This window comes from Diadema antillarum, unplaced genomic scaffold (assembly GCF_040938485.1).
Source record: "Diadema antillarum isolate AM-2024a unplaced genomic scaffold, OU_Dant_1.0 seq00000618_RagTag, whole genome shotgun sequence".
Taxonomy (NCBI): domain Eukaryota; kingdom Metazoa; phylum Echinodermata; class Echinoidea; order Diadematoida; family Diadematidae; genus Diadema; species Diadema antillarum.
In genome coordinates, this window is record NW_027271541.1 from 454,560 (window position 1) to 474,652 (window position 20,093).

Sequence of the window (20,093 nt, forward strand, 5' to 3'; positions counted from 1 at the left end):
GTAAGAAGTAAATGAAATGATTTTGATTAGAACCCATCAAGAGGTTGGGCGACGAAGAACGCTAACTGACTTAAAGAAGGCTATACAAATATCAACGTGATTTCATGACTTCCCCGACATTGCTAAACGGGAGTGCGTATAAAAGTTGCCCAGGATTATAAACAGATAACCCTCTATCATAATAATTATCAATCAAGATCGTTTAAGGGAGAGGAGCAAAGACATCCCCCATGCTCTTCCTAAAAATTTTTGCGATTACAAACTATTTTCTTTATTGAAAATAAACAGTTCATTATAATCTTCTAGCACATTACATTTCCCCTAATTTTGCATAGTGATACTTTTTATTACCTGATAAAAAACATAATATGAAAATCGCTTAGAGTAACAGTGTCCCTACTACCATTCAGCTAGTACAACCATCAATAAGGCATGTCGCAAATATTTATTGTCTTGTGCGCTCCGGTATCTAGACCAAATCCGCCTTTAAAATTACCCACAATAATTTTTAAAGGCGTATAAAGTCGAGATGCGCGATTTAGGAGAGGAGAGTCTAAGTGCAATTCATGATTTGTAAGAACAGAATTGTTGATCGAGATGTGTCATAAACATGAGACGGAATCATGATACCGCGCAATTCAACATGATTTCAAGCAACAATGCAAGTTACAGTCAACCCCTCGAATCCAAAGTGACATGTGCACATAATTTTGACTTAGGCATTAAAATTAACACATGTTTGTATTCATTCAAGGTAGAATTTCTTCTTCGACTAAGGTAATCATTCGACCTATGCAAGGTTGCCTCCAAACTCCTCCTTGACATTAAAACTGGTTACAAATCGCCATTACAGGCATCAATGAACATTCAAACGAAGAAAGTGTAGACCCTATCCATCGAGTCAAAACTAACGATTGTATGGTTGCAATAATTCATACGGCGACATTAAAGGAGAGTTGGTTGTTGATAGTTCCTTATATAAGATATTGACTAAGGATATATGATTTCTGTTATAAACGTTGTGAGTATATTATAATGCATTATACAGGCCAAGGGGAGAGCTGTATAAGATGAAAGCACCATCTTATCATGGTTTTTTTGTGTGTGTGGATTAGGTCTACTTTTGATAACATGCATTCTTTCGTTAAAAAAATGTGAAATGTAATAACTGCACAACGTTCTTGTTCTATATCAAATCTTAATGAAGTTTTACAGTAAGTTCTAAGACTTTAGTAAGTCAACTCACAAACAAAAACTACTTTGCTCTTGAATTTGGAAGACTATAAGACAGACAACAGTGATTATCGGTCAAAGATTCGTCGATGTTCATTATAATTGTTGTTGAATTCTTGAGTTTTTATTTTATCGTATCATTTTCCCACCACTTTTTTTTTTTGGGGGGGGGGGGGGAGGGGGAAGGTGGTGCTCATGTGTTAAACACACAGGACGACTGGATGTCAAAGGCTATACATGACTTACACACACCTGTTTTTCAATTTCTCGTCTATTGATTCTATCACACAATAGTGCAAATTTTCTTTGGTCATCACTGACTATTAGCATAGCTGTGACAATATCGGTCTGCTTGTATCATAAAGCCAGTGCGGTCACAGGAAACGCGAGCAAACAAGATTATGATATTGGCATCTAACGATCGATAATTCTTCTGCCTTCTCAAGCAATACAAGATCTTTTTTCTTTAAATTTCATTATCATTCATATTCATGTGTGGCTTGTAATCTATATTTCCATTGCATTTATACTGCCGTATGATTCAATAGCTCTCGCTGTACTATTTTTTTCAACTGTGAGATGTTCCTATCGAACAATAAGATACTCATCGTCATTAAATTGGTTTTTAAAGGATATCTATAATATGCTTTATGAGCGTCTTTAGCTTTGCTTTGCATTCGTCTGTTTGTTAAGAGTTTGAGGTTAGCTATTGACCTCATGGGCTTTTGGGTTAATATAAACGTATATATATAATTGTTATCACATCTATGGGTGTGTGTATGTGTGTGTGTGTGTGTGTGTGTGTGTGTGTGTTGAGTAATTCGTAGTCCATGCACGTGTTGGTACGACTGATATCAAAAATAGAACAGAATTCAAGAAATGTATCATGCTGTCAATACCAGCAGCTTATTTGAAGAATACACAAATTTTCGGCCTCTAGAGCTGTCCTTGGTCAGTCACTTGAACTTAATTTGTATATCAAAAAAATTATTGCATAATCTTGTATCCAATCTGTTTACATATTCAAAATTATTGCGTATATTCAGCATGTAGTACATGGAATCAGAAACAAAGATTACTGGAAAACTTAAAAAAGAACAGTGTTTGTATGTGTGTGTGCGTGTGTGCGTGAGCGCGCGTGTCCAGTTGAATCGTACATTCTCCCAAGATGAAGATTGCTTAACCATTCTGCTTTATTTTGTTACCGCATAGGCCTACAAAGTAATGGACTAATGAGTAATAATGTGTTTAGCAAATTAAAAGTCTAATTACACTTGTAAAATCAAATGCTTGTTTCATGTTTTAGTTCCCCTCCCCCCCCCCTCTCTCTCTCTCTTCTTTGTATCATTGCCTGCGACGTCGATCCATCATTCTATACCAGTATTTTGTTTATTTTAGAATTGATGCTTGAAAAAAATAAAGAGTAAATAGGCCTACTCCTATATTTTTATACTTGAAAAGGAAAAGGCAGTAATAGTAAAACGGGGGTTGCAATGACTAGCAAGCTTTAGGACTGCGACGCGAACGCTAAGACGACGCTAATTAGGCTGTTAGGGTGTTTAACCCAGTGAAGTGGTCCTACCTCACATCCCAGGGGCGGCGCAGCCGTGGGGGCCGTGGAGGCTCGGGCCCCTACGCTTTTTGTGCACCATACAAAGGAATATATAAGGTGTCATCACTTTGGGCCCCCACACTTTTTTCAATCCGGAAGTACGTAAGAGGCACTACAATGGGAGGGGAGAGAATGAGTTCAGGACCTTTTTTTTTTTTTCTTTTTTTTGCTTGTCAGCTGAAGAAACACGGAAGTGGACGGGGACGGGGAGAGATGAGCTGAAGTGGGCCCCCACACTTTTGAAAACAGTGCGCCGGCCCTGCATCCAACTGGACCCCCATGGATGGGCTATCCAGCCATCTTCTCAGATGGAAAACGAACAAACAAACAAACAAACAAACAAACAAACAAAAATAGGCCAAGTTCTATCCAGGTCTGCGTCGTCTTAGCGTTCGCGTCGCAGATATAAAGCTACGTTCAGCGCGTTCCAATCTGCGCCGCTGCACTGCTGCGCTGCACAAGCGTAGGCATGTTCACACTCGATTACCAATGCGATTGCAATCAAAGATCGTACGCTTGCACGGGCACCTACTGAACTTGTCCTCCAATTTCAGGTTGTTTGCCTTCAGCAGAAGCAAAATGGCTTCCTTCGACGCTCTCGCTCTCGTAGAACAGTGTGAACAGCAAGAACTGGAGGTATGTATCGTGAACTGTTACTTTGTCAGCGATGTGAAATGCTGCCGTCCGTTGTGTGCCGTGACTTTTAGTATAGCAGACAGGAGAGATTGTCAATAAGCACCATTTTATTTGTCATACGGGAGCAGTGACAAATGGGTTCGCACGGCCATCTTCTAGTCCCATATACTGATTTTTGTGTATGCCTAATACATTGCCATTGGATGTGATGGCATGGCATTGCCTAGCCTGACCAGACACTGTGCTGCGCACAGGGTCTGACATGTGTTAGTGTTTCAACGTTGTAAACGACCGTCACTATTGACGGCAAAATCACATAAAATACCTTTTATTTTGTATGATTTTAAGAGTAATATAATTTGCAACACTTACCTACAGCGTATTTTCCTGATGGTTGAGTTGAATTCGGCGTTTTGTTGGTATCCAGACCTTATTGTTGAATTTTTCGGAGTAGATCGTGCGGTGGCATCTTTTCCTTCGAGAGCTTCACAAAAGCAACAAACTACCACGCATGCGCATTCAGAAGTGGTTGCTTTTTACGTACGCCCGTGCGCCCGTGAGTTTCATGTGTTACGTAAAGCTTGTAGTAGATCCGCGCGTGCTGCACCGGCAATGATTTGAACTTTTTTAGTCGGGGTCATCCGACTATCTCATCACTTCCGCCCCGACTACCTACGTTGTAGTATACAAGAGTGAATGCCATTCATATAACACGCAGATGAGGAGTGAAGCAGTAAGGACGTTTACAGACCTGATTTCAGCCATAGATTTCGGTAAGTTTTAGACGTAATTAAACAAAAAATCGCATACCGGTTATTGAATGATGGTCATAGATTACGATAATTCCTTATATTTTAGTTTTCCACGATTAATAAAGATATTCATGAAGGAAACAGTGAACGATAACAACGTCCGCGAAGGAATAGAGGTGCAGCGCTGTCGCTTCGCGACAGCGCTGCGTGTAGTTAGGCATTGCCATGCATTGTGCAGTGGCATTGGGCATTGCATTGCTGGCATGGCATGATTGCCCTATCTACGAACAACTGCGGGGAAAAGTAGATTTATACATCTAGCCATTATACCTCAGCAAAGTCCAATATACAAATGACGCACAGGTCTGAGTGCGTCAGTCGGAATTGTGTGCACAAGATAACTATGATTGGATAGCCAGACCAGACGCTGTCAGGGATGCCAAGTTCAAAAAAGTTCTATGAGTGAGATTTTCATGACTCGGCATCTCGGCGAGCGAATGTGCGCACAAGCGAGGGTGTGGGAGGGGTCCCGGCCCGCCTCCCCCCATGGCGCCTCCCATGGTAGGGAGCTTTTTCAATTTTTAGCTCTTAATGGTGCGATCATGTGCATACATAAGTGACTATTTTTTACTTATTTTGAAAGACAAAAGGAAAATATTCCTTCAATTTGAGCTATGCTCCTTTTTATGGGCCCAAATTGCAGACTTTGCCCAATGCGTGAGAAAAATGGGTGCCATGCGTGAGATCGTGAGACTACCCCTAAATGCTCGAGTCTCACTCAGAATGCGTGAGACTTGGTAGCTCTGCGCTGTTAATACGCTGTGCGAATACAGCGTCTGACAAGCGAGCGGGCACCTTCAAAGTGGGGAACCCCAACACAACTAGGGTCTACAAAACTTATGAAAATTTACACGTTCTTTATAAACAATGTACACGTTACCAAACGTTACTCACCTTAAGTGCATGCTTGTATTATAGAAGGTTTGTAAGTCCATTGAGAGCCCTCGCGATAAGTCCGTGGAACAAAAAAAAAATGACACTTTCTGGCGGATTCCCTTACACCGTCGGGTTCATCATTGCAGAATTCAAGATGGCGCCTTGATCTCTGCGGAGATATCTTTTGCGTGCGTGCGATGCGTTCCTTGAGTGTTGGTGTAGCAGCACCGTTGACAGCGCGACCTTTTGAAAGGGCATTCAGATCATGTGACCTCCCGATATTCGGAATGGCCTGGGCCCTGGCGTGAAAGACGATGCTGCATATAACCATCATTTTAGGTAAGTTGTTAAATTCAAATTTCAATATTGATAGCATAGATATGAAGTTCTATTATCATTTTGTTTGTCAGATGAGTTTGAGGTGACAAAAAAATGGTCTAAAGTATCAAAATTCAAAGCGATCGCATGCGATCGTTGAACTCTCTTTGTGTTTGGAGGTCCGCTGGTACAACCCTGTCGCGCTACGTACTTACAGCGACTGGGCTGTGCATAGTTAAACTATGGAATGCTTACCCACGAGGCGAAGCCGAGTGGGTTTATAGTTACCACATGCACACTATATTCCACCTGACGCACGAAAAGACATACAGGGAATAATTTCAAAACTCCAATTTGATTAGCAATTTCAGCTGATGAAAAATATCTTCAAAGATATCCTGTACACTTCTATGGAAGAAAACTGCTACACAAAAGTTAACTATAGCTATACACAGCCCAGTCGCTGTAAGTAGCGCGACAGGGCTGTACCAACGGACCGACAAACATGAAGAGAATTCAACGATCACATGGCGATCGGCTTGAATTTTGATACTTTGGTTCATTTTTTGTCACCTCAAACTCATCGAACAAGCAAAATAGTAATGAGACTTCATATCTATGCTATCAAAATTGAAATTCACATTTTACAACTTACCGAAAATGATGATTTAATATGCAGCATGTGCAAATGGTACATCTGATAATCGGCAGTTCACTCGATCTGTCGACCGTGCATGCTGCTACCATAGAGCGCATGCACGCAATAGATCGCTGCACTTCCAGCCACGCACGCGCATGCTTAATTTGCTGAGTAGTCACTCGCCATTTTTGAATTTTTGAATTGACGACTGGCATGTGTTTGCAGGGAGTGCAGTAGTGTATTCCATATAGCCTTAAAATTACTGCTGTTGGCATGAAGGAGTACCTGTAGACCCCCTGAGTTGTCAGAGGTTGACACTTGAAAGGATGATAATTTCGCAGTCTTACGTCAGTCATCAGATAGGACTAGGTGTCTTTGTTGATGGCAATGAGATCATTGGTGATTTTGTATATCATTGCCTTGATGGCAGCTTCCCTCCTGGATTGTAGTGTGTCCCACTGCTTGCATTTTCTGCAGCGTAGCTGTTGTGCTCTCTGTGCGCTGGTGCACATTCTGCACGAACCTGGCAGCTCTTCATTGGATTGGTATTGTTAGCTCTGAGAGCTGTTGTTTTGCGAATCAAAGTTGGGTCGAATATGTCTCAACGCGCTTGGGTGATAGTGTATTAATGTTAGCGTCGGTGTCAATTCGCGAAAACAGCCGTATGATCTCCTCATTTCCTCATTTGCGAAAATATCTGCACACGAAAATAACAGCGTATACAGTAGTTGCATGATGAGGGTTCCAGAGAGTAGAGCAGTAATTTAGATAATTCCAGGTAGGGCCAGATGAAGAAGATGTATGCTTTTTCTTTGATATTTAGGTGACAACGTTTCAGGTTTCTCTTGATGAATCCTAACATCCGTTTTGCTTTCAGGGTGGCATTAAGGATGTGTGTCTTCCTTCAGGAGAGTTTGGATGTGAGAGTGAGGCCTAGGTATAGGTACTCATTCATTTATTTATTTAACTTATCTATTTGGTCTTGTTTTCACAGGGTGGCTTCATCAGTGAGTTGAACACTGTTGTGTTTGGAGGCCCTGCATGGACAATACACACATGTATTCATAAACATCAAAACATCATATTATCAAGTTCAAACACAATTACAGTACATGTAACATGGATACATAAACAATACATATAGTACTACTTTTCATTACTTTAAAATGAATTCACAAACAGAGAAGTCAAGCAATATGATTGTATAGTATTTAGGATGATAAGCAGAGTAAATAGCAATAATGTGATATTGCCTCTTGAAAGTATGACTTTTCATCTGTCAAATAAAAGAAATGAACAAGTGGAGCCAGTATAAACTGCCGAAAACTCTGGAAAACCAGGTCATCATATAAAAAGGTGTACTACTGAATTCTTGCAACCCCTACAAAAATGTTAAAAGACAAGCCTAAATGGGTGTGAAAAGTGTGAATGCTATGCAATTTTTCTCATCAATGTTGATGAAGTAGCGACATTTTACTTGTCCGTTCTTACCGGAGAAACATTTTTTTTTTCCTGAAATTTCACTTGCCCAGGGCCAACGGGCTAATGATGGTGTCAAGATTTCATGAAAATCTGATTTTCCTCTCCAAAATTTGATTTTGTAGAAAGGATATTCTGTCTTAGTTATGTCAAGAAGTTGGCATCTCTGCAAGAAGCACGCCCCCCCCCCCCCCCAAAAAAAAATACATGTTATATCCCTGGCATAAAAAGTTTTGTAGAGTTATATTGTAACATATAAATTATCAAGCTTATTTCATGTCCAATTCTATTACAGTTACTATAATTCTTTTTTATTTTGGAAAAAAAATATTCCTCAATTTATCTGAGGAGCTGTCCGTAACATGGATCAGCTTTGATCTGTAACACACTTTTCACTTTCCATTCTGTTCTGCTTTCATCTCCAGGCCCCAGGTGGGGTTGCTGCACCTGAAGTTTACAAGAAATTGCTAACACTCTACTTACTTCAAAATGATCTGTGAGTATTGTACAGGGGGTTATCACATAAATGACTAATTTATAGGTAGCCCATTTGTATCAAAAGGTAAGTCCTTTTTTTTTCTTTTTTTTAGTATCGATATGTCACATCAATACATGTAGTGCACATCAAAAAGTTCGTTTATGTATTGAAGTAAAAAGAATTGTGTGTAAACTTTGACCTACCCATAGCAACTGCAAGTAGCATTGAAACCTGTTTTTTGTTGTTTTTTTTTAAACAGAGGCTCACCAACTCTTGTGAAGTCATTCTGAGAACAAACAAACAAACAAACAAACAGGAAAGTGAGAGGAAAAGGTTACTGTAATGTGTATAGTATGAATATGATTTGAAAAAGAAACCGCACAAAAATTTTAATTTTGAAATAATAGATTATTTGTTGTGGAAGAGTACTATGGGAACATGAACTTTTCTGATATCAACAGCCACCAACTTGTACACTTTGTGAATGACATGAAATGGTTGTCTGTAGAGAGTTAATTTGATACTGGTCACATGGCTGTGATGTAATTTTCAAAGTGCTTTCTTACTGCTCCTGCATAGATTGACATTGGTCTATAATCAAGTATGACCATGTTTTACCATGTTTTGAGTGCAGAAATGAAGAAAAGCACTTGTACATAAAATTTGAGTTCATGGTAATTTTCCAGTTAGATTGTAGACCATATATTTACCATTTAAGTGTAAGAAGACTGTTTATTATGATTGTAATATCTGTATTGTTATTCATGTATTCATCGTGTATGAGTATTACAGCCTGTATATATTCATGTATTCATTGTGTATGAGTATTATTCCAGAAGTGATTAGTAAAGAGACATTTTGTGGATAGGTACAATTGCAAAATCTCTCATGCAAGATATTTGTGAGACAAAGTTTGTGAAGTTCTTTGTGTAGAAAAGCTCTTATAGTGCTACTAAACATAGACTTGTTAAACTGTCTCCTGTTCATGCAGTTATGACAAATTACTTCTTTTCCTATTTGATTGATTGGTGGATTTTATCTATTCATGCATCTTGTTGTCTTTTAATCCATTGTTTTATTGTTATTTTTGTATAGTAATAACAAGAATATCCTGCAATTTCTGACTCATTCATTCTTTCCTCTTGTCTGCAGAAATAATGCAAAATTCCTGTGGAAGAGGATACCACCTTCAGTGAAAACAGTAAGTTCCTCTCTACAAGACAAACACACACACCTGATATTCTGAGAATTGTTATTATTATTATTATTTTTTTTTTTTATTCGGCAGAAATCATACAATATATAATCAATTACAAAGCTCAAAATAATCAATCAATACAATAACACAAAAATACCCAAACACTGAATGCACCTGACAGGGCTGCCAGGCATTGGGCAAAGTTAACTAAATAACTGTAGTCCGCTGATATCCCTTCCAGGCGCATCCAGCGTTACAGATTTATGTGCCACTGATTATCATAATACACTATTCATAACTGTACCTTTTAAAATCTCTTGCATAAAAATACAAGCTATGTATCATTGTATATTACACAATATCAAATCACAATTTACAAACTCATGATCACACCGATAAAAGGGTGACATAGTTACAAAACAGATTCCTTTACTCTCCCAACCCTCCCCTCACACACTCCCCAAATTAAAAATCTGATCCAAAAAAAAAAAAAAAGTCAGCCACCCGTCGCCCCCCATATTACCTCACAAAAATATTCAAAAACACAAACTGACACTACAAAATACAATATCTGCGAAATTGAAATAAACAATAAAATAAGACTTTAAAAGAAGATCTGCGGCCTGCCTCACAAGAAGCGAAGTCGATCCCAATCCCAAGACTGACCAAAAACCATGACATGCTGTGTGTGTCTCCAATGCTGCTCAACCCTCCAATAAAAATGAAAACGAAAATCCCGGAGACCCCCTTCATGCAACCATTGACACAAAACAAACAAAAAGCAAAAACAACCATTCTGCAAACATTAATGACAATCCAAAGTGGGTGGTAACCAAGCCGACAAAACTGAACAAAGAAACAAAGAAACAAAGAACGAAGAAAAAAGCAAACCAACTGCATTCAGAGTCCAGACATACGTTGTCCACACAGAAAAGGGGTCAGCCAAAAAACAGAACAAAACAGAATGGCATTCCAATGTGGGATGAATTGTACAATATGTAGGTGTTTATGAACCAACTGTATGGTGATGTCAGATGAGCACTATATTTTTCATGACTCATGATGGAGTTTTTCTAGCCTTGAAGATGGTGTAGTGACAAGGTCAAGCAAACCTTGTGTAAATCCCTGCAAATTTTTGGCTGTTAGGAATGATCCAAGGGAAAGTGAAATAAATGTAACAAAACCAAGCCGAACCTTTTATGAAAGTTGCAAGTTACGGCATTGGTGTTTTCACATGATCACTTTTATGTTTCAAAAAGTTAGAACACATTTTGAATGTCAGAAAGCCTTCTAAAATGATGCTGCTTGGGAAAATAAAGACAGTTGCCACCATCACCCAATCATGTAAAAGCTGCGTTTACACCATATTCCTGGCGGCAAAGGCAGTCACATTTCGGGCCACTGGGGACAAAACGGGATGGACGTGAGACAGCGTGGTGAAACGGGAGAGGCAAATGTGACAGGCTGTAATTGCGGTGGATGCTGTGTCAGATTTTTAAACTGTCAAAAAAATTGCCACGGCAATCCGTGTGCTTATGAGAAACCGTGTATGCCGTAATAAAATGAGGTGAATGCAACAAAATACAACAGCATGTAATAGGCCACAGACAAAACTTGGTGGCAGTCCGTAACGGAAAATATTAATAGTCTAGCCTGACCAGATGCTGTGAGAACAGCATCTGATAGCTATATGTTCACCGGGGTGAGTACTGGAATGACATATGTAGAATACGAAGAGGGGAAACGGGAGAATGTCTCATCCACCCATGGCGGAATACGCTTTGGGCAGACAGGGCTGCAGTGGCCGCCGGGAACATGATGTAAACGCAGCATTAAATTTTGTGCACATGAAATGTCACAAATTTCTTGTGCTTAATGGAAGCATTCTCCAGATGGCCTACTGATACTAAAATATATACTTCTTTGATATTATCACACAATGGACATGTCATCTTTTGACTGTATGTTCATCATCTGTTTGTTTGTTTTTTTCACTGTTCTGTTGAAGGTATTTTCCTGCTCATGGTCGAATGTTGAAAAAAAAATACCCACGCACACAGTGGGCATATTGGGAATCAAGCAAACTTTGAATGAACCCCCAAACAAGCAACTACTTTGGCAAAGAATTTAAAGGTGCATGGTCCCCGTGTTTTAGTCAAATGCGTACACGGGTGCACGGCGCAAGTTTCCTATAGAGACCTACGCTATCGACTTCTTTTGGCGCTTACGCTTTGGCCCACTTTCCCGAGTCCGAAGAAGTCCGATTCACTGTAGTCAGTGGTCCGATCACAGTTCGGCTCATGATTCGGCTGAGAGGGATGACAGATTTAGCAAACTTCTTTTGTGATGTCATAATAACAAGCACATATGCACGCACCCTGACATTACTACAGACTGCGCGATGCGCAGAGAAGACAACAAAGGCAACGTTACTTAGCAACACCTACGCACTTTACTCTTGATGACAGCTCTACTTCGGTAATCTTCGGCAGTATCATCAACAGCGCCATCTACACTACCGGGACTATGTCCCTTTAAGTTGATGTTAAAAGTTCAAATCAACTTAAAAATTGTGTTATATCACTGGTTTTCCTGCACATTAAGTGTTATCAGCCTTTCAGAATCCACTTCAAGTTGTTGTTCAAATTCACAGAAAAATTATTTGTCACTTATTTCATTTTGTCTATCAGTGGCCACATGAAGAAACCAATTTAAGACACACACAGAATACCATGATTTTTAGTGGATCTACTTTTGAGATAGACTTAAATCCAGTGTGAAACGCTTCCTGGTATTGTAACACAGCATCATGTGCTGACTATGCTCTGTCCAAACCACATCACCACCACCTGTAGGCTGATCCAGAGCTTGGGTACATCTGGGAGATTGGCCAGAACATGTGGCAGAGGGACTTCACCTCTTCAAAGTTGTATACCGCCCTCAATCGGGAATGGTCAGACAGTATCAAGGAGATAATTTCTTCTCTTCAAGGTAAGTTGGGGATGAAAAATCAACAAAAAGAAAGCTGGTGAAAAAAGAAAAAGGATGACAGGACTTGCTATGTCTCAGACAAAGATGTGCGTTCTGATGGTAAACCCCTAACCACCCCCCCCCCCCCCCCCTCATAAATTTTGATTTGATATGTACAGTCCTTTGCAGGGAGCATGAAAATACTTTTTAGATGGTAAGATATCTAATGTTTTATGTATCAAATTTGCTCCTTTGGTTTCAAGTTTTGGAAAATTTCCCCTTCAATATTGAGTCCTAATTTCATGTGATAACAGGATCTTATTTTATCAATTTGTTTTTGATGTGTATCGATTGAGGTATGGCACTGAATGGCACTTAAATTGAATGTAAACTAAATGTGTGAGTTGATGGGTAAAATTATTGCAATGAACAAACTGCAGCAGTTAGTGTCTCTACCTTCTAAACTTGGACTACAGAGCGAGTAAAGCAACATTTGCAAGGCCTGGGAAATCATTTCAGTCCAAGTGGTGGCAAAATTTACTGCAGAAATACGATCATCTAGTCATCAATACATTGGCAGACTCTTCAGTTTACTGCGTATGTTACACTGAAGAAGGCTTAGAGTGAATGGATTGAATTTGGTACATTTGCTCAAAATGAGGAAGAAATTTACAAAAAGTCTGCCAAGTTCAAACAGAAATAGGAAATGAAACCTTATACAACATGTCACAAATTAAAGACGTAGTTATCAAGTTAGCAATTAAGAAGGAGTGGAAGATTATGCAATGCACCAAACAATTACATGTGAACTATTTAAGACTCAAATGAATGCTTTTTTGTTAACCCTACCTTGTTAAGCATGAGCAAGGAATAGTAAAATGATATTAAAAAAAAAAGACAATAAAAATGGTTTTAGAGTGGGACTTGAATGGTCTTTTTTTCCCCACTAATCACATGTTTTGATATAAGCCCTTAACAAGATGCACTGGAGTTTGTTTCAACGAGATCTGATTCATTTCGTCAGTCTGTGCCAGATGTGGTTAGAACAATTACATGTAATTTTGCAGCCGCCGAAACAGACAGAAGACTTGACTCTTGAATACTATTAGTTATCCCCTGCTTGTTCACGAAATACGGGCAAATATCTACGGTCTGGTGCCATATTCCATGAGGCCGAAGGCCGAATGGAATATGGCACCAGACCGTAGATATTTCCCGTATTTCGTAAGAAAAAGCAGGGGGTAACGATTTTATCTTTTAGTGTAAGTGCTAACCTTCTTCTTGCTGATTTCCCCTCGTGAATGATGTTGAAATCGCCGGCTGTCAGCCATGACCATGTTGACTTAGGCCTACGTCTCGCGAGCTGATTACTGTATGCGCGCATACAATGTACAATATACGTACAAGCCATAAGATACTGCAGTAGCCAGTGATACGTAAGTTGCTGTTGTCGTTTATCAAGCGTCTAGTGGTCTCAGGTTGTGTGCGTAATACGCTTGAGGACCACGCGCTGTCCATTTGTTTTGTACAGGATTAACGCGCACTTTCCTATAAGCGTCTTTGGTACACGCGCAGCTAGCTGTGTAATATGACGTCATATCACGGAATACAAAATATATTCAGTGGTGGATTTAGCGCATGCGCACAATATGACCTTATCACGGAATACGGGATATATTCAGTGGTTGATTGACCAATGAGATTACAGAATTCACGATCACTAAAAGTTAAAATAAAATCCCCTGTGCTCCTGATACTTTAATAACTCAATATTTTTGTAGCATTTTATCTCCTTTCAATTTACTCCACGAACCAATACCTTTTCCTCACTAAGTTGCTCCATTCCCTTGTGTGATCAGTTTGTGCCCTTTCCAGGGTCAGCAATACCAACTTCCTGTTCTTTTTTTAAATTTTATTATTGTTAATTTGGTTTTGTTTTGCCTAATATTTTGCTTTGTTATGTTGTGCTGCGTTTAAAGAGAGAGTCTCCCACCTGTGTTCATGTATTATAAGTATACCATCAATCACACAGGAATGCCAGTTTTCAGGCAAAAAGCCTGAATTCAGGCCCTGGCAGTTTCAAAGTTCAGGCTTTTTGATGTACAAAGGAGCTTCATGTAGTATGTATTTCATAACAAGCCCTCTTTGTCATTTCAACTGGCATCTCAAATCACAATCCTCTAGTCTTTGAAACTTTAAAAGACTCCGGACAGACTTGATGAACTCTGTGGAGAGCAAGTGAGAGCTATTTAGTCTAAGGACAGGAAGTTAAGTCTTGGCACATTCTTTATTGATACACACTGGCAGAATCATTCCCTCCATTCATTGATGAAGTGGTAGCTTGGCTACTTAAAGCAGATCAAATTGACTCTAGTGTCTACTGTTAATTCATTGAGCAGTCTCAGGTAAGGTGAGCTCCATGAAGAAAAGATTGAGGAGAATTAGGAGGATGAAATAGAGCCTGGGTTGGACTTTGTCCAGAGCAGCTTATCAGGATCAGACCGGGTGTGAAGTAAATGGCATTGGACTTCCTGTGGCTGTGATATTGGTAGCCATGCTGTGCTTCTTTATGTACATCAGTAGACAAAGGATCAGCCACACTAGCACTGCTTTGGCTGTGTCCCAATCAGTGCTATGAAGAACAATGAGGCTATTGATACCTGACTTAGTGGCTCGTTGAGGGATGAATGGGTGGGGGGGGGGGGGGGGGGATGGAGAAGGAAGGAGGTGTAACAATAGGAGATAAAGATTAATGGAATGATTGCTCCTGCTTTCAAAGTATGTACATGTATCAAGTAAAGATGAGAAGGGGATGGGGGAAGAGGAAGAAAAACAACAATAATAACAACAATGTCTTTGTGTGTGTGTATGTGTGAATACAGTGGGTCCTCAGGAGTCAACAAATCAGTTATATGCTTGTGAATTGGGGTCGGCCAGGTCACACAATGTTAACTGTGTCTGTCCTTTAACCCGTTGAGGATAAGCAGATTTTCCTATGATGACGCGCACTTCCCATAGACACCTACCCAAGTACGCTCAGAACTAGTCTTCAGTGGGTTAAAGGTTACCCCCTCTTGAAGTCACTCGGGGTGCCAAGTTGAGCTCAACATTACCCTGAGCATGAAGTTGTGTATGACAGGCAGTCACTGTCTTTCCAATGGATGAAATTCTCGTGTCAATTTTTAAACGACTGGACGCAAGAATTTCCATCGAGTTGAATAATATACACGCCATTAAAACCAAAACAACAACAACAACAATCATCCAGTACCTGCAGCATTCTATACAGGATTTCTTTTGTCATGGCTACTTCTAAAAACACTGATCACTTCAATGCTTACTTCCATCAATGTAGGGCAAATTGTCGGTCAATTGCAGTCAGTGTCTTTCTCAGATAACATGGTGCCTCCCATGTGTTTTTTCCTTTACATACTTTGTCTGTTTGGATGGTTTTACCCACTTACTGTATTGTACAAAGTCTGATTTTCTCATTTGTGTGTCATTTGACTATTTTTGAGTCTCTTTGTGCATGTGAGCATATTATGTGAGTAGCTCTATTTTGAGATATTGCAAGAGATAAGAATGCACGCTTCAAAAGAAATCTGCGTGCTCGTGTATCCCCCCCCCCACACACACACACACACACACACACACACACACACGCACAGATTTCCTGTATTGTTATCATTCCAAAGTATGATGTAAGTACCCGGACAGTCGGTATCAGCTGTCGCTACCTCCTCTTTTATCTCTCAGTTTCTAGTTTCTATTGTTCTTCTGTTTTGATACTTTGCATAGAATGTTGTGTCCTTGCTTACATGCTGGGAATCTTGCCTTTGGCTCTAGTCTTATTCAAAATATGTTCCAGTCCATCTCTTGTACATTTCTTTTTCTTTGAGTTCTTCCCCTGTATATCTGTTGTCTCTTTCTCCTATCTTCCTCCCTCCTCTTCCTCTTTCACCCTCTCTTCCTTTTGATCCATCACTCTTTCATTCTGAAAGGAATTTTATATTTAGTGAGTTTGTCTGAAAAGTAGACTAGCTTGGACTCAAGTCTTCCATTGTGCAAGTCATTTTGCATTTCATGAACATGTCTGAAAGGCAGACTAGCCCACAGTCAAGTTTTATCCACAGCTAGCTAATGATGCAAGTTGGAATACTTGGGTTAAATAGGGTGCATACTGTTTAGGTCACTTTCTAAATTTCTTAGTAGCATTTTGAACTGTATGAATTGCCAGTAGGTTAAAATCATGACTTTGTATGCCATAATCAGGCTAAATAGTTACATTGAAAAGATTTTTTTTTCTACTGTGTGCATTTGGATTGAAGTGTTTGATGCAGAATTTGATACCTTTTACTATTCAAGTGAAATGACTGACTTCAGCCATGTTAAACTTATACTTCTTGCATGGTAACATTGTTTTCCATTTGCTCTTGTACTAGATTCAATCAGACAGAGACTATTCCACTTGATAGGTAGTGCTTACACATCCATCGAGGCTGACCAGTTCGCACTCTACCTTGGGATGTCCAAGGAGCAAGCCATAAATGGTGAGTGTGAACAGGGCCAAGTTTGGAATTGGCATGTGCAAGGTATAATGTTGGGTGCATTCATACCGCAACACTTCTACGCCAGAGAAGACTTTTCTGTGCTATAATTCATGATCAAAAAATCATTCCTTTTCAGTTTAACATGGACACTTTTACTTTATCTCCTCATAGGAAGTTTTGGGAAACCATTTTGGTGAGAATCTGTCAGTTTCTGTATTTATGCTACTGAATTTTTCACATGGCATCTTCCATAGAGATTAACTTTCATGGACATGTGTGACTGAAACAGGAAATAAATTCCAAAGTGTGTTATTCATCCTGTGTGCACATAGTTTAATAAATGGTTTGTACTTATCTCCATGTACAGGAAAAGAAACTGAATCAGACCCCCCCCCCCCCCCCCCCCAGCTAAATACCGGTTAGTGATCTATGGGGTTAGAGTAAAAATTAGGGTTAAGGTTTAGGTGTAGGGATGGAATGTGGGTTTAGGGTTAGGGTTAGGGTCAGGGGAAGAGTCTGGGGTACATGTAATTGTCCAAGGGATAATTGTCTTAAAACCCAGGGAAATCCCCTTTTTTTGAGCTTGCATATGAGTTAGTTCTTATGAGGTGAATCTGGTGGTCTTGATTTTTCGTCACTCTATTTGGCTGGTCTAGCATGTTATGGTTGGCGGTCCTGGCAATCTCATTGTACTAGGGTTTCCATTTTATTCCATTTGATAGGTATCTCGGTTATCAAAACCGAGAAGAAGAAAAGAAAGTAGAAAACTCGGTTATCAAAAGCGAGTTTTGAGTCCCCCCCCCCCCCCCCCCCCATTCTAAGCATTTGGCAAATATGGCCTATTCCAAATTGCCTAACTGTCAGAGTTAAACCATAACTGCGATATGATTTGTTTTCAAGGGTACATTCTGTTTTAACAAGCCTCTGGCTTTCTCTGAACTGTACCTGCTACATTATGTAAACATTTTATATCTGAACGATTTTATTACTGAATAAATGTATTAATGGAATTGAATAGAATTGAATAATACTCAAGAGATTTGCTTAATGTGAAAATGTTAATGACTGGACCGCTGTTTCACAATATTTAGCAGTGATAATATGAAATGTTTTGTTATCTTGCTCCCTCCTCTCTGTCTTTTTCTACTTTCAGCTGTCCAAGAGGAAGGATGGGCCTACAACTCAGAGAGTCAAATGATTCTGCCAAAGAAGCCAGGTGAGATCTCTCGCTGACCACTTCTCTTGTCATTAGACTCTTTAGCCTGGAGAGACTATATGTGACCCGCTACAACAAAAAGGTCCTAAAGTCGCGCACGGTCGAAGCCGTGAAAATCGAGTTTGAGGTCAGAGTATTAAAATTGGTCAAAACTTACGATTTTCTGATTTTGATATATTATTGGAGGCTAACATGTCTTCTATCATCTGTCGAAATTTTGAAGCAAAATGATCAAAGGAAAGATAAAAAATAGCGTTTTTCTGAGCCATATTTTTTGGCGTTTCAACGAAGCAGAAACTGGTTCGAAAATTTGGATAGAGCGCCACAGATAGGTTCCGCCCCTAACAATGACCAGAGTGATCTCATTGGTCAGTTTGCTGCTTGCTGCTAACCGAAGCGTGAAGCTCGCACACTTCGCGGGGTGCGCTATGCTCAGCCGCTTCTCACATCCTGGTCACTGATTGGTTAGTGTGGAGACCGCCGACGCTGATGTGCTTGAATGAACTCTATGGGGGTTGCTAGGGCTTACCTTCTATTGTCCAGAGGTGAAAACTGACTTGCGTGTCCCTTGATCGCGATTGCGTCAAAAGGAAGACTTTTAGGGCACTTTTCTCGAAACGGTGATTTTCCAGATGCTCGACATGCTCTCTTGTAAACATCGATATCTCCGCAGCCGATTATTTTTATAAAATGTGTTATGTATCAATTTAAAGCAGAAATATTAGGGGATTATATCATGCAATTTTCAAATAATCGACCTCGCCCGACTTTAGGATCATTTTGTTGTAGCGGGTCACATATATCCACTTTGTTCATTTACTTTACACAATACTTGTGGGAAGACAAGTACCCGCTAAAACTACCCACAGTGGAAAAGATCAACGTTGAACAACAGCAACAGCAGAAATCATGGACAGCACTACACTCTGAGAAATTGCACTAGTAACAGTGATAGAGAAGAAGGGATTTCACGATTACGCTATTTTTAATTTAATTTTTTTTTTTTGAGTGCTGCTAGCTTGTTAGACATGTGATAGAAAAAGGCTCATCAGACGTTTCTTTTGTACTCTAATGTTAAGATTCTTAACATTATTCCATGATCAAAATGCTTTTATTAATGCTTCATTACGTTATAGAAAAGTGTTTGATATCTGCCATCTGCATACATTTCTATATATATTTGTTGTGTTGTTGTTGTAAGATTTATTATATTTTAGAGTGTTGTGACATGAAGTTAGAGCCACAATTATGTAATTAGTCATTGACACACATATTCATAGTGATTCACGCACTTCATTTGCCCTCAGTATTCTATCTCTGCCTAAGGTATCATTTCTCCATCTTTATCATCATTTTCTTGTGTTTCGTTTCTCCGTCATATTTTGCAGTGCCCAGGAAAGAACAGCCCGTGCCCAGCGAGCAACAGATCGCCCAGCTGACGGATTTTGTAGCCTTCCTAGAGAATTAATTAGCTGTAGATAGTTATTAGTATGAAAAGCTGAAGGGAAAACTAAATGTGTGTCATTTAAAAACATTGCCCGTTCAGGGAAACCCTGTTATAACAAGCCTGCTTACAACAAAGTACTGCTTTTAATGGGATGAATTCGGCAGTCCTAATTTTCCATCACTGTTTCTAGCTGGTCTCATTTTTAGTACATTTACAACCAGGTACTTGGTTTTAGTGAGGTATCATAGGCGGTCCTGGCGACCTTGTTGTAGCGGGAGTTTCCTTGTATTCTCAAAGCAGATGAGATCCCAACCAGGTCTAGATCTCTGTGAGTTTGTGAGTTAGTGCACTTCATGTAATTCACAGATTCACACAAGATCAAGTGCCGCCCTCTCCAGTCCAAAGAGAATCTTCAAATTCTGCAACCCTCACCCCCTTCACCATTCTCCACGAAAGAGAATTTCTTTAGCTGTGAATCTTCTAGATACAATGACTCTCCATAATGAGCGGAATTTCTGTTGATTTGAGGTCAGTTACGGCCTTTTGATAAATTGGTCAAACATTGAAGGTTGATGCCTGTTGTCCCCCCCTCCCGAGTAGTTCAGCCATGCCAAATGCTTTTGAGACT

General features: G+C 39.7%; 1 protein-coding gene across 1 annotated transcript; it reads left to right on the forward strand.

The window, feature by feature from the left end:
* The first annotated feature begins 3,398 nt into the window (after window positions 1-3,398).
* Window positions 3,399-19,542, forward strand: LOC139736011 (COP9 signalosome complex subunit 8-like). The gene is made up of 7 exons (XM_071646758.1): window positions 3,399-3,481; window positions 8,032-8,102; window positions 9,237-9,285; window positions 12,138-12,273; window positions 16,695-16,802; window positions 17,956-18,018; window positions 19,407-19,542. Exons 1-7 carry the CDS (start codon window positions 3,425-3,427, stop codon window positions 19,484-19,486), a joined length of 564 nt encoding a protein of 187 aa, XP_071502859.1. The 5' UTR covers window positions 3,399-3,424; the 3' UTR covers window positions 19,487-19,542.
* The last annotated feature ends 551 nt before the right edge of the window (window positions 19,543-20,093 follow it).